The 21,756-nt window shown below is 38.5% G+C and overlaps 1 protein-coding gene across 3 annotated transcripts in view; it reads right to left on the reverse strand.

Annotated features, from left to right (window-relative positions):
• Positions 1–6,375: 6,375 nt before the first annotated feature.
• The window catches only part of GPR63 (G protein-coupled receptor 63), a 104,711-nt gene continuing 89,330 nt past the window's right edge, over positions 6,376–21,756 (reverse strand). The window contains exons 2-3 of one of the 3 annotated variants that reach the window (XR_004676699.1): positions 8,320–12,166; positions 6,376–7,070 (exon numbers count right to left, since the gene is read on the reverse strand). Coding sequence is in view for 2 of the 3 variants with exons in the window: in XM_034991557.1 (XP_034847448.1) it covers positions 10,757–12,016 (1,260 nt within the window). In the remaining variant the exon portion in view is untranslated. Of the gene's footprint in view, positions 7,071–8,319; positions 12,167–13,516; positions 14,194–21,756 lie in introns of those variants that run through there. The other 2 variants (XM_034991557.1, XM_034991556.1) reach the window with 2 other exon arrangements.

Consider the following 21,756-nt stretch of genomic DNA (forward strand, 5'->3'; position numbering starts at 1 on the left):
CAGGATGCAGAAGAGGGCAAATACCCATGAAGTCCCCTGCTTCTGGGACATCAGGACTTCATGACAAGTGCCACAAGCCTCTAGGCATTCCATGATCTTTTCACCAAGCTAACATTCCTGAGGAAGGAGGCATCCAGCTTTTTGTTAAAGGTCTCAGTAGAAACTTTGCCAGCCTCAGTCCCTCCCCACTACCAAAATCTCACCTGTCTCCAGTGGTCCCCATGTCTGAACCTCTTCCCAGGAAGAATCCCAACACAAAGAAACTATCATCGTTTGGATTACTGAGATCCCAAAGGTCTTTTGTTTGCCCTGGCCTCCAGGAACTGTATGCCTGTAAGGACAAGGACCAATAATGCTTAATAAGGATCTTTGGTTCATTTCCTATGCTTCTTCTTTGCAAATGAGTAACACATGACTTCAGGTCATAATGAGAATATTCATGTTTTATTTTGTGGGGTCCACCTATGCAAATTATCGGTACTGAGGAGTGCTTAGCGATGCTGAAACTAGAATACACCAAGATGAGTATGTGATGAATAACGTGGACAAATCACTAAAGCTTAGGGCCAAAAGACCATAGAAGAGTTAAGGACAAACTAAGGGCAGGCCCAGAGGCAACAGGATGAATCACAAAGTCCAAGCTAGGTGAAATAGGATAATCAGATTCTAAAGGAAAATCCTTTATGAATGGGGGAAAAATAAGCTGAAGAAAACAAGAAAGCCTAGGTACAAGGATGGATAGATGGCACCACAAGATGATAAAACCTGAATATCAGTGTCCGTGCAGATGAGGGCTTGAATTTTTACATCTCTACTTTATGTATCCTATGGCTTCTTAAAATTCAATTAACCACTTACAGCCTTAAAGGACTTGTAAAATACAATGATAATATCTACATCCTAGAGTCATTATAAGAATTGGTGCTTATCTTGATGAGTGTACTTTATATATTTCACTACCCCTTCACCCACCTCTCCTCTGGCAGTTTGTTCTCTATTTAAAAGTCTGTTTTTCTCTACTTGACTAACATAACATAATAATAATTTTAAAAAAGTAATACCAAAAATAAATAAAATTTTAAAAAGTAAAAAAAAAAAGAATTAGAGACTATATATTTAGACATATATATTACTTGCATCATATAGCAGGCATCAATAAATGGTGGCTGTATTAATAAGATTATTTGGTTGTGAGCTTTCTATTTATTTTTTAAATTTTAAATAGGTTCCATGCCCAACGTGGGGCTTGAACTCACAACCCTGAGATCAAGAGTCACATGCTCTACTGACTGAGCCAGCCAGGCGCCCCAAGTCATCATTTATAATACTTCCCTTGCTTCAGCCAACAATGAATATTTAGCATTTAAATCTTTTAGTATTTATTCATTGAACAGAATAAGTAAACCCCTTTTCTATGTAAAAGTCTAAGCTAACTGCCAAAAACACAGTACTACCCCATGCATGTACCACGTTACTTGTTTTTACGTGACTATCCATCTTGGTTTTAAACTGCCAGTATTTTTAAAGATTTATTACTAATATAAGTCATCTTCATTTCTATACAATATTACCCAATTTGGCTGCCTTTTTTGTTCTCCTAAATTCTTTTTTTTTATTGAGCCAACCCTTTGTTCTGGAACCATGTTAATATACCTTTTGGTCTATTTATACATGTCACATCTTGGGTTGACTTTTTATTCCAAGTTTCTTCCTGGCAAAGACAATGATCACAGTGTGCATACTTAATAAATGTTACATAATAATAGCCATTAAATGTTCCTTTAAAATCTTAAGCAGCTTTTTATCTTTAGCTTCTACTTTGAGATAATTATATACTTCCCCAAAATTATTTATAGCTCCCGTCAGGAAGAACAGCTGAAAAAAAATGTGTTCCCAGTCCTGCCAAAACTATGGTAAAAGTGATTTAAACTCTGAATTTCTGTTGCAAGTGTTCAAATGGCATTCAACATATGGATGTCTGAATCCAACAATAGAAAACTTTTCCCAACCAAAATCTCCCTGATGGAGGTGGTTATTGAATACATCTTGTCCATACACCATCATCATTCATTTACCAACAAACAGATATGCAAAACAGTTACAAAAACACACCTTGTCCTTCCTGTTACAGTCCATCTGTATCTGTGCTCCTCAGCTGCACCATGAGTCATGTCCTCCTCCCTCCCTTTGAAGCCCAAGACCCAGCATATTTAGTCAAGACCACAGATGTAGTCACAGATCACCTTACAAATTAGAGGAACAGAGGACTTCCTCCATGACATGATTTGCACATCCCAGGGTCAAAAAATTATTTACATATGTGCACTACTCTTGGGGTTGCCAGGTTTAGCAAATAAAAATTTAGAAGCCATATCCATTCTATACAATCATGCCCCAAACCAGCCTAGCCGCAGTGTCTGAAGACCCCCAGATGAGAATCCTCAGTCAAGGAAGCAGGTCTATCTAGTGGGCTGGTCACTGGATTTGGAGACTGAAGACTGGGGTGCTGGTTTCAGGTCTTGCCACTTAGAAGCTGTTTGGTTTAAGTAAATCTATTATGATTTTTACTGCCAAGATCCTATTATCAAAAGGTCCATTTCCAGACTTTTGGGAACCACTACCCTTTGTGAGTCACCATACTAGGTGCTGGGGAAACAATAGACAAGCACAGTGCTCTGCTCTCGGGGAGCTTAGTGTCCAGTGGGAAAGAAACCTACGAACTCAAGGGGGAAAGGTGGGGCTGGAAATCAAGACCTAGCGGGTGTCTTCTTTTGTTCTTGTTTTTGTCTTTTGGCTCATTGCATCTCGGTCAGATTACATTTCCCTTCAGTATGCATAGGGTGCATCTGGTTTTACTACCTATTTGTTTTCATGAGAAGACTTCTGCCCTCAAGAGATGAAACAGAACCCACTGCTTAGCAATAGTAGCCTCCACACAGATGAACATGACCCTGTGACGTCTTGCCATCTAAACCAATCGTCGTTTCTGAGACTGTAAATACCTTTGGGGAAGTCGTACAAGAAAATGCCATCTTTCTTCCTGTCAGAGAGAAGTGTCTTCTGTGCCATTTGCAGTTACCCTGCTCATCAGATGAGTGTCCTGGAAGAGGAGGTGAGAGCAGAAGGAAATTCTCTCTAGCTACTGACAGTTTCCCAAGGAGTCCCCAGCATCCATGAAGGAAGAGTTCTTCCAGCATAGGTCCAGAGGGACAGAAGTGACAGCAACGCTTACCAGAGCAATGTGGGGTATGCAGACCCAGCTTAGGTCCCCTCCGAAGTTTAAGTCCACACTGAGAACAAATTGCTGGCCCACACACCAGGAAGCAGCAATTCCTGGCCTCACCACATTGACCTGCCTGGGTTCTTTTGTCCATGAGCTCAGCTTGTTTTTTTAGTGGTAAAGCTTGGGTGATGAACTAAAAAAAAAAGAAATTATTTTCTTTAAAATGTAAACATTCTATTATTCTTCTTTCTACTAATAAAAATGCACCTATGCAATTAAGATACTTTCCAGAACCACATATCTGGCTTCTGCTTACTTGATCACTGGTTTTTCCAAACCTAGCACCCTCATTGTCCAGCCCTTCTCTGTGTGATAGTGAATTCTCACTGACTTGAAGTAGAAGGAGCTCTAAAGTTGGGAGCTGTCGGCTCGGTTAGAATCCCAGCTCTACCTCCTCATTGCTGCGGGAATTCGGGCAAGTCATCTAGTTGCTCTAAAACTGCTTCTTCATCTGTTGACAACCTCTAATGTATCTGACAACCTCTAATAGTGGTCCTGTCACAGATGGTCAGTAAGATAAATTACACAATTTAAAATATACTTTCATAAATACATAAAACAAACTACTGTAATAGGTTTAGGGTACAGTTTCTTTCTCAGTACAAGAATTCAGTTGATTAAGCAATTCTAATTACTATACCAATTAGGAAGGAGTTAATGGGCGTCTTAAAACACTGCCATCTTCTGCCAGGCTGAGAGGGATCTGGTGACATAGCAGGATTGTCAAAGCTGGAACAGAGAAGCCAGGGCTCTTGATTTCATCACCTCCACCTGTTCACCCCCAGTCTTAGCTACTATACCTAAATGCTGGTACTTTAGACAAATTGGTACATAATTGAACCCCAGTTGTACACCAAGGTAAAAACTTTCCAAAAGAGATTCTGGGATCTATGCAATTTAAGGGAAGTAGTGGGTATCTAAGTGTCCCCAAAATTTCTGCCACAGTCAGCAAATTCCATGAAGGTTCTGTGCCATGAGAGATGGTGTATCCAAGGCTGCCAGGGGTCCAGTCAGCTTACCAGTCTCTTTTCTGATGTAGCCAAATACGGTTAATGACTTAATACCAAGAACAAATCAATCTAGGTTTTATGTTAATATCCACAACTTTGTGTATAGGTTTTACTGCTATGATTATTTATTATCTAGGGCATGTAGAGTAGTAATGATCCAGTATGATGCTAAGTAAGCTCCTCTCACTAAGGACTCAGTTCTGTTAGCAGAGAATAATAGAAGCAAGGAGGCACAGAAAAATATGAACTCGGCACTAGGCCAAAGCTGTGAATCCAAGCTATGCCTGAAAAAGTTACTTCATCCCCTGGCAACAGTTTCCTCAGCTGGAAAAAGGAAAAAATACTGTGAATTAAAATAGATAAAGTATATTTTGATATAAGCGGCCAAAAATGGCACCCATCATTATTATTAGCATACTTTTATGCTAAGAGTTAGTACTGTTACAATTTTAAATGTTTTCAAATTCCTTAAAAAGACATCATCCTTCACAAGTACCACAAATAATGAAAGCTCACATAGAAAGGAAATTGGTTTATATAATCTTCTGATCAATTGACTATTTTTCCCTTTTGGGAAGTTTCAAAATACAGTGAAAACCAGAGATAAATATTGTGCCCTGTGAAGATGTGGATTTGAATATAATGCAGTCAGAATGTGCACTCCAGGGCGCCTGGGTGGCTCAGTTGGTTAAGCAACTGCCTTCAGCTCAGGTCATGATCCTGGAGTCCCAGGATCGAGTCCCACATCAGGCTCCCTGCTCAGCAGGGAGTCTGCTTCTCCCTCTGACCCTCTTCCCTCTCGTGCTCTCTGTCTCTCATTCTCTCTTTCTCAAATAAATAAATAAAATCTTAAAAAAAATTTTAAAAAAAAGAATGTGCACTCCACCCTCTGCCACAACCTTATCTCAGTCATTTTACTAACCTCAACACAAACTGAATTTTTTGGACTAGCAGTACAGCATCATAGGAGGATTTTATTATATTTTAAATTTGAACTTCACCATTGTAATCGTCTTTTGCTGTGCCAGTTTGGATAGGCTACAGTCCCCAGTTCATCCATCAAACACTAATCTAAGTGTTGCTGTGAAGGTATTTTATAGATGTGATTAAAGTCCATCATCAATCCACGTTAACTAAGAGAGACTGTCCTAGATAATCTGAGTAGGCCTGATTCAATCAGTTGAAAGGCCTTCCAAGCAGAACTGAGGTTTCTCCCAGGAGGAGAAAATTCCACCTTAGGCAGCAGCGTCAGCTAGTATCTATGAATTCCAGCTTGCCCTACCTGACAGCCTGCCTTTGGGATTTCAGATTTGTCTAGCCAGTCCCACAATCATGTAAGCCAGTTCTTGCAATAAATGTCTTAATATTTTCTACCTGTTTTGTTTCTTTTGTTAAGTGCTAACTGATATAGCCATAAAGCTTTTTTTCTTTTTGTACTAAATGTAATTGACTGCACCTTGATATCTCAATTGCTCCTAAAGGTTCTCTTTATTATGTATGAGTTAAGTAGGGTTCACGGTAGATGAGAAATGGTCTTTTTCTATTTTCATGATAGATATGAAAATGTTTTTAATTCAACATGATCCTCTACTATATCTTTCTTTCCATTTCAGGAAAAAAAAAAAACTATCAAATGTAGATTCAATGGCAATCTTCTTTTGTAACTTAAAAAGAAATATGTTTATTGCATAGGAGTGAGAAAGAAGAGAAAACCCTCATATCTAAATGGCAAGAAGGTGAAACTCATTTATAAATAATTGGTATTTCCTATAGATTTAAAAGTGGATTTTAGAAAGGACTTAGGTTTTACAAATGGAAGTGCGATCTGAAATCATTTTGTCAAAATAGGAGCAGACATTGTCATGGTTTTGCCAAGTGATAATCCAATTTTAAATAATTCAGCAGTAAAATTTCCATAATTCTCCTAGAGAGAATTCCTTAAAACCGTTTCTTAATACTAGTGGTCTTTTGCCAAGTTTCATCTCATTTTTAACTTCTCTGAGAACTTCTAAAACTAGAATATAATTATATACACACAGGTTTGAGAGCTAATTTGAAAATAAAAACCCAAAGGAAGCACGATTTAAAACTCAACTCAGATTTTAATTTAACAGAAAGTATTAGTCATGACAAATCTTTCTAAGATGAAGTAGTCCTTTTAAAAAAAACTCCACTTTTAGAAATGTTAAATATTTATTCATTTTCTTATTGGGAGCTCTTTTCCTGGTTGTAATAATATGCACAAATAACCATACTTTTTTATTCTTGAATTACAACCCAAAATTCAAAGTGTTTTTTTTTCATATAGGTCATGTACTATTGTAAAATAAATTAATTTTAATTACAAAGGACTAGTACCAATATATAGCTAAGAAATGTATTACCATTTACCTGTAATAACAAACATGTGCTTTAATATTTTTATTATTTGAAAACTGAGTCTTCAATGAAGGCAGTTTAGCAGGACTAATGTTGTGAAAATAACTTTGAATTAAGCCGTCCTTTAAACTTAAAAACCATAGTAGAATAAAATGTCAAGCAAGTAGAAATTTTTCTGTGATATATACATAAATATTTTCATGTAAACAAAAGCAAAGATTAAGAACAAATTAAATATCTTTGTCAGCAACTGAAATTATACAAAGAGTAAAAAGATTATCTTATCTTCTTCATGCTTCCTTTGAACATGACTGGCATAAGCAGAGCAATGGGAAATTCGGTGAATTGTACATTCCCCTCATACTCTTCTGGAGATTATATACAGTAAAGACATCTCTCTAGAGGAAAAGAAAAACATTAGAGGAACTAGACTCTTGAAAGTCATGACTTTCAAATACTAAATGACTCCTTTTGCTCTAGCGTGAGACAACATGGCCCATCAGAATTTTGCCAGCTGAGAGAAAATACAGCTAACACTGGCGAGACCCAGCACTAACACGTGTGGCAGCAAACTAGGCACAACCATGTGTCGAGTCTCCTCTCAATGCAGATGACCCGTGCACTTGGAGATAATGAATGGCTTCCAACACTAACATTTTTGTGTAAGACAGACAATCTTAAAATGGGTATATTTTCAACAAGAGTGCTTCTTGAAACACCTGCTTTAGGATCAGGGACCCAGGGACCTGCTTGGGAATCAGAGTGTTCAACGAAATAGTGTGCATTCCTGGGCCCAACCCCAGCCCCTCTGGGGAACCCGGGCCTCTGTATTGTTAACAGGCACTCTGAGAAACAAACTGAGGGTTCTAGAGGGGAGGGGGGGAGGGGGATGGGTGAGCCCGGTGATGGGTATCAAGGAGGGCACGTACTGAATGGAGCACTGGGTGTTAAACGAAAACAATGAATTGTGGAACACTACCTCAAAAACTAATGATGTATTGTATGGTGACTAACATAACATAATAAAATAAAATTTAAAAAAACAAGCTCCCCTGGGAATATTTAGACACAAATTCCTATTAAAATTTGAATATCACTACTCCAGACTATTGGGGATTTCTTTTGACTCTCTCTTGATCGCAGATATTTCGCGATCTCTCTCATGCCTCTTACCTATAATACGCAAGAAGGAAAATGAAAACAAAAACATTTCTGATTATGTCTGTCAGCGGCAATAATTAGTAGTGGTATTTTTCTTTCCCCCTCAAGAAAATACAGGGCAATAGGCAAAATGGGATTCTGCACCTAAATTTTTCAAAGGTACATCAGAGTACATTTTTTTTTAAAGCTTCCAAAATATATACATAACAAACACATTCAAAATGATTTGTAAACTGCCCCCTATCAGGAGTCTCCAGTGTAAAGAGATCTGCTGTTGGGTGGTGGTGCTGAGTTCCCACTAACGCCCCGCACAGTCTTCTCTCACAAACACAGAGCATCTCAGCAGGCACCCGGAGCTCTCGCTCTTGCCCAACAATGCACTGCCTACCAGGCAGCACAGAAGTACCCAAGGACTGCTCATAAGAAAGGACAAAGGAAGCAAAGCTCAGTTTCAACTCCTATCACAAAAGGCGTCTCAAGACCTACCGCCAATATGGGAGATGAATACAGATCACGCTGACTTTCCTCAGAGAAAGTATAATTTCAAATAGACGTATTATTATCCGCTTGAAATCCAGTTTATATTGAAAATGGAAAGCATGATACACTTCCAGGTGCTCCTAGGTATCTACTACAGTGTTTATGTTCCATAAGATCCCTAGTGGACAAAACCAATTTTAACCTGTGAATAATATAAATTAGAAACCAAAGAGGTAGGTGACTGTCAGCAAAGGCTGATCCCAAAACAACATGCTGAGTAAGTGCTTTGAGTCCCAAAAGAGTTCTTTAACTGGAAAATGAGTTCTAATACCATCACAACTGCCTTGAGAGCAGGGTTCTTCAGGTCCCTCATGATGTCATCAATCTTCCAAAGTCCTAATTCCTGATACAGTGCTATGGGCTCTTCCAACATTCAGGAGACATTCCATTTTGAGAAACAGCTAATAAGTAAACTGCAAAGAAGTAATACTGGAGACCAAAGATTGATGCTGACGTCAGCCGAGCTCTTCACAAATCTCTACTCTCACATGGAGGAAAGCACATTAGAGTTGGGCAAGATTCATCTAATCCAACTCCGTGGCTGTAAAACTGAAGAAACAGAGGCTCATTTTTCCCACTGGCTCACAAAGCACTAAAATGCTGAAAAGATGCTATAAAAATCCAAAAAGTGTTCATGTTAAGTCAGCTATTTATAAAGCCCATGATGTGGCCAAGAGACTACACTTTCAACCCTTATGACCTTAGTCTGCAGCCCCATCCCCTTCAGCTGTTTTATAAAGTGTGTCAGTGGCCACAGAGCAAGGGGACCAAAGGCTCTGGATGTACCGGAGTGGGGGGGGGGGGCAGGTCGTCGGCAAGAGAAAAATAATTAGAAACCCCAGACCTGCCCTATTAAAACTTGCTCTATGCTCGGACCAGGACTTATCTTTGCTTCTTTGTAGGAGACACACTCTTGAGCACATTCACAAACTCTAGCTCTGCTATGGGCAAGCCCTCAGGCAACAGTGCTATTTTGCCCAGAACATTTAGAAACAGCTGGACAACTGGAAACCTCAGACCCTGCAAGGCCAAGACCCACATACAGCTGTATTGAACTTCTCCATAGTTGTCAGTCACTTATTTTGTAGACCAAAAAAAATCACCTTATTTCCTTATAGCCTTATTTGTCTAAGATTTTTAAGTTCCACTGTAAAAGGGTGGTTGTGATTTTTTTTCTATTTTCCACACTTTTTGTAATGTTTTCACATTTTTTTGGTAATAAAAAAAAGTGAAACTACTTTTAAAAGGAAGGTTTTAGTCTAAAAAAATTAAAGATACAGAGTTCCTTCCTGACTATGAAACACTTAAACCTGAATGGTATGTCTACATGGCAAAGAACAGCAGTCTCAGGATTCTGACAGACCTTCTTGGATTCCAGCTCTACCATTAACCTTGGGCAGGATTTTCATCTCTCTGAGACTTACTTTCTTCTTAAAAAAGAAAAAAAGAATACCTACCTCACAGGATGCTGTGAGGAAAAAAATTGCACAGTGCCTGGAATATGGCAGCTGTCCAATAAATGGTAGGTCCTTCTCCCCACCGGACTCAGTGAGAATCCTTGAGTCAAAGGAAATACCACAGCCCATGCCAGCTACCTCTTCACTGCCTCCCATTTAAATTTGCAAGGATGCCCTGTCTCCTCAACTTTGCTCTGAAGAATCGCTATTGTGCTGAGAAAAATGTCTACATTTTTATGTTCTCTCCTTTAAAATTGGACATGCAGATAAAACATTTTTTAAAAACTATCTTCCTAGAAATGATAATGCAATGTTCCCTAAAGCACAACATGTCATGTATAAAAACAATTCTGAAAAACATGACTGAATTAGTCTGTACATTATTTCTTAAAGTGCACCAAAGTAAATATTAATGACCTTTAAAATGTCACTACTGCCTTGGGTTATTTTTTTTCAATAAAAGTAAATATTTATCTACTGAGATGTGTGTGGTTTTGGCTCCAATGTGATGACAAAAAGCAGCAATGTCTTCCGGAAAAAAAAAAAAATGATAAACTCAATTAAGCATACCTTAGCAGCATCCAAAACACCTACAATTCAATGTAACTGCAGGCTCAATAAAGCACAGTCTTGATTCCTGCTTCAAAAACAAAATCAATCAAAGAAACAAAACACCATCTCCCCACCCTAAATCAAGGATTTCTCTTGAACCCTGGAGGTAACATTTGTGATCATTTCCCTATTGTGTATCCTTGGTAATAGAATTATAACTAATCACCATTCTTTCTTTACACTGAGCACACACACACACACACACACACACTCCCTATAAAAACCAATAAGGTACACTTGGAGGACCCATGTGAAAGAAAATTCAAAGTCCGATAAAGAGCAACCATCACCCCAAACATCAGGCAGTGCAACATTCACACCACTGTCCGGTGTTCCCCACACACATAGACAGCACTGGGACGTATCCGCCGCCGCGTGTGACCAGGAAGACGTGGCAAAAACTTGAAGGACTTGGGCATCATATCCAGGCAGGCGTCATGGAATTTCTTAATCCTCCAGTAGTAAATCAGTGGGTTCAATGCAGACTTGAGGTAGCAGAGCCAAAGTAGCCAGGTGCTAATCTCAAAAAAGTTGTGCTTATAGTAAAAGTGCTTACTGAATGTGGCCACAAGGCTGTAAGTGGTGAATGGGGCCCAGCAGACGATGAAGACAGCAAACAGAATCAAAATGGTGGTGAAGGCACGCGTTTTAAAGCCCATGTCAATGCTCATCTGGAAGGGTCTCTGTAGACTCATGAGACCCAGTTTGCTGGCCTGGCTGAGACATATACCCTCGGGATAGCTGTGGATCCTCAAGGCATTGTGCCGAAGGGTGTTGAGGATGCCCATAAATGAATACAGTATCACCAGGAAGGGTAGGAAGAAAGAAACTAGAGAAATCAAAATCACATAAGCTTGGTAACCCGGGTTGGTTGTATACCCAAACACACACTGCGGGGCTCGGGAAGGGATCTGCAGGTCAGGGTTTCCTACAGCCAAAGGAAAAGCTATACAAAAGGAAGCCACCCAAGAAACCGCAATTAGAATCTTAGCCCTATATGGATTTAGCTTATCCTGCCTCTGGACTATAATAAGGAACCTATCGATGCTAATGATGAGCAGGATGGCTACTCCCTCTATCACAAACAACCAGAAAAACATAGCAGATACCCTACAGAAGAATTTCCCAAAAATCCATCTTGTAGTAAGAATAGTTACCAAGGCGAAGGGCATGTTCAGCACTGCAAGCAACATGTCTGCAAATGCCAGGCTGGCAAGGAGGATGTTAATTGCAGAGCGCATGGCAGCTTTTTGGTAAACCATCAGGCAAACAACCAAGTTCCCAAGGAAAGACACAGACAGAATAAATATCATTATAGCAGAGAGGATGATCTGGAGAGGCAAGTTTAGGCTCTTAAAAACTGCTGGTGTTGGGGGTACGGCTGTGCCATTCACGGTCAAGGAACTCATCCCAGTGGGAGCCATCGCGTCCATGCTGTATCTGAGCAGCGGGCCAAGGCCGGGATGCTGGAATGGTGGAGGGACTGTAATGTTCACGTAAGTGTTTTCATAGACTACAAATGTTGTGTTGGTTGCCCCAGTTCGGGATGCAGTCAACACTGCGGAGAAGACCATGGTTTCAGCAGGATGGAAGGCGTGAGCAGAGATGTGGGTGGTCTTCAAGCATGTCAACACAGAGCAGCAGTATCATGTTTCATTGATGGGCTTGGAAACACATTCTGGAAAACGGACAAAGAGCTCCATCTTCCATAGCAGTCCTTTTGCCTGAAAACAAGCCCAAAACACAAAAAGCCAATGAGAAATGGGCTTTGTAAATAACATTTGACTTCTTACTTTTCATCATGAAAGACAAGTTTTTTAAACCTTGAAAAATACTTTAGTCTCTGGCCTGCTAAAATATGGTTGTTCTGTTTTATATATGTCAACCATGATGGAATTTTCATGACATTTATATATAAAGTGAAAATGAAGAAAATCAAAAATGTATCACTGCCTCAAAAGCAAAAGTTATAACCTTCCTGTTAATTTTTCTTTGAAATTTCCAATAGCAGCATGGCCTTTCCACAGTCACTATTAATATAGATTTTAGTATCTGATTCTCCTGAAAGTACTAATATTTTTCTTAATAACTCTTTGGTACAGGTTCATATTCCATTTTTACATTAACATAAAACTATTTGGCAAAGAACACTGAAGTCAGTTTCCTATTGATTGCATTATAATCACACACTTTTGTTCTAACATCCATATAAGGAGGTACTAGGTTATTTTCTATAAAGGTCTGAAACAAATTCCTGGCTTTCTATTTTTTCATGTTTCTTCTCAAAAATCCCAACACCAACCATACTGGAGAAGTTATTCAAGAGGAGAAAAAAATTACATGTAAAAAGTCTTGGTCATATTTTCAAGAGTTTTCTTTTTCTAAAGCTCTCTTTGCTTCTCATATTCTGTCTTCTTTCACGTGCCCACCCACTTCCATCCTTTAATTTCTGATTTATATATTTTATCTTCTCAATTTCTTCTCCCTAAAATCGACTTGATTGTATGTTAGCAACTTGATAAAAGATGTCAAACAAATAACAAAGATGGGGATTCTAAAGGAGATAACCAGAAAAACATTCAGGTGTGGAGAATCTATTATAGAAAACTTTCAAAAATATTTGGTTATTTTTTTTTTAAGACTTTATTTTTAAGTAATCTCTACACCCAACATGGGGCTCACAACTCTGAGATCATGCATGCTCTACCAACTCAGCCAGCAAGGTGCCCCAAAGATATTTGGTTATCTTGCTCCAGTTTATCACCTTTCTCTTATCCTTACCCTCAACTTCTTATCAATTTCTACAACCCTAGAATTTTCCATAAGGGACTTTCTTAATCTACTATCTTACTAATCCACTTTTGTGGCATGGGCTCTTCCTTCTTTACTGGGGAGGCAACCTCTTTAATTAGAAAGACCTCTCTTTGGATTTATGAGCAGATGCCTTTAATAAAGCTCAAAAATTGGGGGAAAATAAATGCATGGAAGTTTAAAACAACACTGTGATTTGCTCATTATTTGAATTTAGAATTAAGTCATCAATTTTAGGGGAAAATGCAAAAAAGTTCACTTACTCATTTCCTGGGGTATGAAGTGTGGAGGCATCCCATTTGCAAGACCCAAAGATCTAGCACTCTAGCCAAATCACAGGCTGTCTATCATATTTGTATCTCTCTACAATCCCCTCTTCGTTGTCCAGGGCTGCCTTTATGAATAAGGAGAATACTAATCTGTTTGATTAAAACATTAATTTTACTATTTACTCTCATTTTTATAGCTTAAGTTCTTTATCCCTATTAGATTTCATTCTTCTTCACATGTTCACTTTGAAATGCAAAATATACTTGAACAAGAGGCCACACTAATCCAGTAATTCTCAAACTTTATTAACCACAAAGGTCCAATGGGAAGGAAGCAGTGGTAGCTGGAAAGCTTTACAACATAATCACCATAAGTCTCTTTAAAATTACCTAAATATAAAAAATAAATAAATAATAAAATTATCTAAATATACATACAAATAAGAATAAAGACTTTGCTTGCTACATAAATCAGTTTCAATACAAGTCTATCTCTAAAGAAAAATTATAAATAGGCAAATGTGTATCTTAAGCCTAACGTAATAGTTCTAATTGTGCTTGACCAAGTAAAACAAACATATCTCCATCCTGAAGTAGTACATGCTTTATAATTTATTTATTCTCACTGAGATATAATTGACATTGTAACTTTATTTAGTTTCATTTGTACAACATATTCAATATTTATATATATTGAGAAATGATCACCACAATAAGTCTAGTTCACATCCATCACCACACAGTTACAAAAAAATTTTTTTCTTGTGATGAGAATTTTTAAGATCTACTCTCTTAACAACTTTCATATATGTAATACAGTATTATTAACTATCGTCACTATGCTATACATTTTATCCCCATGACTTATTTAGTTTATAACTGGAAGTTTGTACCTTTGGACCCCCTTCACTCATTTCATTCATATACACCCCCTGCCTCTGGCAACCACCAATCTCTTGTTCTCTTGTATCTATGAGCTTGGGCTTTTTCTTATTTTTTGCTTGTTGTTTTAGAGTCCACACATAAGACAGATCATACAGTGTTTGTCTTTGTCTGACTTATTTCACTTAGTATAATGCCCTCAAGGTCCATCCATGTTGTTGTAAATGGCAAGATTGCATTCTTTTTGTGAATATTCCATTGTGTTTATATACCACAATTTCTTTATCCATCAATGCATCAATGGACACTTAAGTTGTTTCCGTATCTTGGCTATTGTAAATAATGCTGCAATGAACATGGGGGTGCATATATCTTTCTGAGTTAGTGTCTTTGTTTTCTTCAGATAAATACCCAAGAGCAGAATTGCTGAATATATGGCATTCTATTTTTAATTTTTTGAGGAATTTCCATACTGTTTCTATAGCGGCTGCACCAATTTAGATTTCCAACAACAACGTATGACAGTTCCTTTTTCTCCACATCCTTACCAATACCTATTTCTTGTCTTTTTCATAATAGCCACTTAACAGGTGTGAGGTGGAACCTCACCTGTTTTGATTTGCATTCCCCTGATGATAAGTGATATTGAGCATCTTTTCATTTATCTGTTGGCCATCTGTATGTCTTCTTTGGGAAAATGTCTATTCAGATCTTCTGCCCATTTTTTGTTAGGATAGTTTGGTTTTTTGCTATTGAAATTGTGGGAGTTCTTTATAAATTTGAATATTAACTCTTTATCAGATACATGATTTTTAAATATTTTCTCCCATTCAGCAGGTTGCCTTTTCATTTTGTTGATGGCCACACTTTGAAACACTTGGTTTCCTCAACCATGTTGAGGAACAAAAACAAAACCACAATTTAAAAGATACTTTTTAGGTTCTCATATAAACATATATAGTCATAATATTTCTCTGCCATCAAAGCCCCCCTTTACTATAAAAACTTCTAACTTATAATTCATTCCATTATTCACTCATCAAATATTTATTTAAGTACCTAGTATGTGCCAGGCACTAAAGAGACAGCAATGAACAAATGGTTCGGACATCTGGTTAAAAGGGCAGACTGACCATAGACCCTGCATCTCAAAATCACACTGAAATGACAGTAAAGGGATTTTTTTAAACAAAATGTACAATCTCAAAGGACAAAAGGTATGAATGAAAAACACGTCAACAGATAAGGCATTTCTTTTTTTAAGTGTCCTAAGACAAAAAGCAGATGGAGTAGCTGACTGAACAGAACAGAACAGAAAACTCTTCACCCTCACTACTTCCAGGGAAATATGCTTAGAAGCAGCTGACCAACCCTGTGGGGCAGCTCTGATTGGAAGGTACCAGTTCCCACAGAAAGTGTAGGTGGCACTAAAAACTGTTACACTGACTGAAAATCTATCTTCAGGGCCACGCGAGTCCCACTCCACGCCCAGGTCTCCCCTCCTCTGAGCAATCACATGAAAGCACACACACCCATTCCAGCAGCCCAAGTCTGTGGCACAGGTGAATCTGATGAGCATAAACTTGAGTGCAGGGCTGAAAACAGGGAGACTGACTGAATGTCTGTACGTTCCACAGGAGAACCTAGCCTTCTTCTCTACCCTGTTCCCAAAGTGCCGGCAGCCTGACATATGCTACCCATGCAGGGCTAAAATATTCGTGTATTCCAGTAACTAAAAAGCCCTAGAGGAAAAATTTCTAGATCCTAACATTTGATGGTACCCCAAGAAAAATGCTAGTTTGGTGCCCAATCATCTTGTATACTGAAGCCCATCCACTCTCAAGCCTAACCCATGCACACAAAGCTTCTATTCAGCTTTTCGGTACCTATTAAATATAAACGGCCAATTTCTCTAATATAGAGAGAATCTACAAAGGAATTAAGCAAAGCCAATTTTGTAATTAAACATTAGGGAAAAGAACCAGAATTTATAAGGAACACAGCATGCATGGACTTAATAATGCCTTTGCCCTGGTATCTATACAGTGTTCTTCATTCATTATACTCTGAGCTCACCACAATGTAAATGTAAATATTTTCTGGCCTTCTTCCTTTTCTTACTGGGAGGCGTAATAACCAAAGCAGTGCTTTGAATGCTCACAGTAACTATGTTAAAAGATCTTTCCTCCAGGACTTCTCATCAAATACTATTGTGACCTGAAGTTTCTTTTGAATTTTATATTAGACTAAACAAAAGTTTTATAGTCAAAATTTGCATTTCCAAAAAAATAAAATACAATTTGCATTTCCAAAGGAAATGGGACAGTAGCAATGTGAGAACTAGAAAATTAGCTTAGTTTGATAATATCTGCATAACAGTCCTAATGCTAAATCTAATCTAGACTAGTCTTTATTTGCTATTTGGTGGAAACTCTTAACTACATTTTTGAAATAAGAAAAACTTAAAATTCTGTGTGAGTGTGTGCATACATGTATATACACACATCCCACATGTATGTGCCCACATAAAACTCACTGAGTTATGGCAGAAGTAATTGGATTTATGATTCTTTCCCTTTTCTTAAGGCATCTCCAGGAACAAACACAGAAACTGGGGTAATTAGGTTAATGACATGAGTAAAGTGTTTCATGTTTGGACTGTGCCAGAATGTCACAATTACTGGGGTGTCAGTGGCTAGAATGGGCAGTGGAGGTTGTAGTATTCTCTAGTCTTACCTGCTACTGTGGTGCTATAGATACTTGTTTTATTCTCTGCCAAGATTATATTCTCCTAGAAGGCATAGGCTGATTTTATTAATCTCATAGTTCCCTATGACTACTATGCTTTACACACAGCCCGATACACATTTGGAAAATTAAATTCATTTGCACTATGTTTTGTGAGATCAGGGAATTTCTTCTTTACTCATTTTAAATTTATATGATATATGCACATAATTTTTTAAATAACCAAATGATTTTTTTAAAGATTTATTTATTTATTTATTTGAGAGAGAGAGAGAGAGAGAGAGAATATGTGCGCACAAGCGAGGGAAGGGCAGATGGAGAGGGAGAGAGAGAATCTCCAGCAGACTCCCCACTGAGCATGGAGCCCAAATTAGAACTCAATCTCATGACCCTGAGAGATCATGACCTGAGCCAAAACCAAGAGCTGAACGCTTAACCAACTGAGCCGTCGAGGAACCCCTAAAATAATCAAATGGTTTTTTTAAATGACAGTCAAACCCTGTACCACCCTTCACCAATCCATTACCATTTTCTGAAGTAGCCATTTTTAATTATTTTAAAGGTCTTTCAAGTACTTATTCTTTATATATCTAAATAATATGAAGAAATTGCTACTTTTGATTATCAATATTATATGTTAAATCTTGACTTCCTATTAGGATAGATGAGCATTTAGATGTCACAGCACCTCCAACTTATTTCTCCTCTATACTACCAAAATCTTATTTGAAAATTTGAATTACAATAGACATTAATGTTAACATTTGCTGATAAGCCAAGAGAATATTTTCCTATCATGTATAAATTTTGGATTTCCTAGAATTAGTAATTTATTCTTATTTTCAATTTTTAAAAATAACCATCAATCATTTTTTTTACCTGTTCCACGAGATAGATTTTATACCTACAAGTATTTTATTTTGAAAGGTCAAATTTATCAACTACATTTTTATCGTAGAGTCATAGTTTTTGTCCTCCTAACCTTCCCTGGAGCAGTTACTTTCTTTTTTTTTTAAAGTTTTTTTGTTTTGTTTTGTTTTGTTTTTTTGTCAAAGAGAGAGAGAGAGCACAGGCAGGGGGAGCAGCAGAGGGAGAGGGAGAAGCAGGCTCCCTGCTGAGCAAGGAGCCCGATGTGGGACTCGATCCCAGGACCCTGAGATCATGACCTGAGCCAAAGGCAGATGCTTAACGACTGAGCCACCCAGGCGTCCCTGGAGCAGTTACTTTCTGGGTCTGCTACCCAGAAGGTAGCCTGAGACCTCCCTTTACCACCATCCTGGAAATCCTACTTTCTGCCTCTGGTTCTTGGCTTCCACATTTCGAAGGCCCTTTGTCTTCCACCTCACTGCTTCCTTTGTTTACTTCCTTCTTTCCCAAGAACTGTTTGTCCAATTGCTTTCAAAGGAAGAATACAATGGAGGTAACTTTTGAGTCCCTGTATGTTTTAATTAAGTCATTGTTCTGTCCCTTAATTGTCTTGGTTTAAAATTAGCCAATGAAAATAATTTTCTCTGAGAATTCTGAAAGTGCTCTGTATCAGTGGTTCTCTAAGGTGAGGGTTCATAAGAATCACCTGGAGCATCTGTTAAGCTACAGATTGCTGAATCCCAACCCCTGAGTCACTAATTCTGTAGTCTGGGATGGGTCCCAGAATTTGCATTTCTAGAAAAAGGAAAAAAGTAAATGGAGAACTTTAAATTCCAGACTCAAGGATTAGTGAAAAACCAAAAAGTTTCAGTAACCACTGTGAAAGAAACTTCTATCTGCTACAGCCCCAGAGATGAGGTTTCTGAAAACTAAACCAAAGTCTAATCCTGTGATGTCTGATCATGGTGACTCTAAGAGAGAAATAATTAGAAGCTTATCAAGTCCTACTTGATATTTATAAGCATCAAGGCTATAAAATAGAAAGTAGCAGTCCCTCAATCAATTCCCAAACTTGAGCCGGTCCACAGACCTAGAGTCCCTTGAGTAAAAGGAAGCCAGGTCCCCTTGAGGAAGGACCTTGCTACACAGCCAAAAATCTGTACTATAAATCCCCTCCCAGTCTTCCTCAAAAAACCTGCAGCCAGGGGCGCCTGGGTGGCTCAGTCAGTTGAGCGACTGCCTTCGGCTCAGGTCATGATCCTGGAGTCCCGGGATCGAGTCTGCTTCTCCCTCTGACCCTCCCCCCTCTCATGTGCTCTCTCTCTCTCTCATTCTCTCTCTCAAATAAATAAATGAAATCTTTAAAAAAAAAAAAAAAAACCTGCAGCCAACTGCCAGAATGACTATACCCTGGGGAAGAGGATATAATCAGAATTTTGTGGGATTGTCAAATATGGCTCTGAACTGACACTCATTCCTGAAGACCCAAAATGGTACCATGTTGCACCATTCAGAGTAGAGGCTTATGGAAATCATGGAGTTTGGCTCAGTTCCAACTCCCACTCATCCCAGAACTCATGCCATCATTATTTTCTGAAATATGGAGTTGGAACAGACATAGCAATGGGAAGATTCCCTCACTGGTTCCTTGATGTGTAAGGGCTACAGTGGTTTAAAAAATAAATAAACAAATAAATAAAAAGATCAAGTACAAACTCTTAGTGCTCTCTCTACCTCTGAAAATAGTCAAAAACACTTCATTTCTGCAGAGACTGTAGAAATTAGGATCACCACCAAGGACTTGAAGGATGAAGGTGATCATTCCTAGCACATCCACATTCAACTTGCCTGTTTGGCCTTATAGAAAACAGATGGATTTTGTAGAGAGCAGATGCTGTACCAGATGTAACTTCACTGCTGGAGTAAATCAACACATTCCCCGGCATCTGGCACACAGCTATTGATCTGGCAAATTGTTATTTTTCTTCTATGTATGTGTTAGCAAAGAACACCTGAGCAGTTTGCCTCCAGCTGGCATCCTACTGTCCTATCCCAAAGCTATCAACTCTCCAGCACACTGTCATAATCTAGTCCACAGGGACCCCACTTGTCTCTCCATTCCACAGAATGCCACGCTTTCCATTATATGCTGAGTGAACCGTAAATACTACCTGTTCTACAAACCTTGGTGAGAAACGTATGTGCTTGAGGGTGGGGAGGATTCCTACAAAACTTCAAAGGCCTGCCATCTTTGTACATTTTCTAGGAGTCTTGTACTATGTCAAAATATCTCTTCTAAGGTGATAGCTGGCTCTCCCTATCACTAAAAAATAAGCCCACCTCTTAGTAGGCTTCTTCGAATTTTGAAGGCATCATATACCTTATATGGGTAAGTTCTTCTAACCCTTCCATCAAGTAGCTTGAAAATCTGCCAGGTTTGAGTGGGACATTTGAGGTTTGAGTGGGCTGCCATGGCAGCCGCTCTGCCACTTGGGTTATACAACCCAGATTCACTGGTGTTTCACGTCTCTGTGACAGACAGGGATTCTGTGTGGCATTTGACAGGCCTGCTCTAGGTGAATTACAACACGGACCTTAAAGATTTTAGAACAAAGCTATGCAACAAGGGCACTCCACATGAATTTGGTGTTGACTGACCTTCTGAAGCCATAAAGCTGGGTGTGCACAGAGCACTTCAACCTTAAGCAGAAGTAGTATATATTGAAATCAGGCCTGGCAGATCCCAAGGGCACAGCTAGGTAACATGAGCAAGTGGCTTACATTCCCATAGCTCCTATTCTTGCTGCATTGATTCTCTCTTCAAACTTCATCTGTGGTATTCTTAAAGAGAATACATTCTTTTCTCCTGAGTTTTGTTAGGAAGTATAATGTCAAAGAATGTCTTAAGCTTTTTGAATATAAATTAGCTTTTTAAAATTTCCCAGCATCTCTATGAGATTTTTACTATTAAAATTCCCATTTTAAGGATGAGGAAACTAAACAATTACATGCCAACAAATTAGATAACTTAGAAGGAAAGGATAAATTCCTTAGAAACTACAACTTATGAAGACTGAATTATAAAGTAACAGAAAACCTGAACAGACCAATAATGAGCAAGGAGATTGAATGAGTAATCAAAAACCTCCCAACAAATTAAAGTCCAGGACTTTTTTTTTTTTAAAGATTTTATTTATTTATTTGACAGAGAGCAACACAGCAAGAGAGGGAACACAAGCAGAGGGAGTAGGAGAGGGAGAAGCAGGCTCCCCGCTGAGCAGGGAGCCCGATGCGGGGCTCGATCCCAGGACCCTGGGATCATGACCTGAGCCGAAGGCAGATGCTTAACGACTGAGCCACCCAGGCACCCCAAAGTCCAGGACTTTTTAGCCCAGGACTATGACTTCTCTGGTAAATTCTACCAAACATTTAAAGAATTAGCACCAATCTTTCTCAAACTCTGCCCAAAAACCAAAGAGAAAGGAACACTTCCAAACTCATTTACGAGGCTAACATCAACCCTGATACCCAAGCCAGACAAGGCTGTAATTTTCTTTCCTTACAGTGTTCACACTACAGGGTGGTTTTGAGAATTAAATAAGATAGGTGAAAGTGGATTATAAAATAATAATCACAAACATTAAGCTAATCTATAATAGTGATACCAGACATTATTCATCATATACTCAGTGAAAAAAAAAACTTGCAGAATGACATACAACATAGTCCCACTATGA

Source organism: Mirounga leonina, unplaced genomic scaffold (genome assembly GCF_011800145.1).
Source record: "Mirounga leonina isolate KUSES-001 unplaced genomic scaffold, KU_Mleo_1.0 Mir_53, whole genome shotgun sequence".
In the NCBI taxonomy this organism is placed as follows: domain Eukaryota; kingdom Metazoa; phylum Chordata; class Mammalia; order Carnivora; family Phocidae; genus Mirounga; species Mirounga leonina.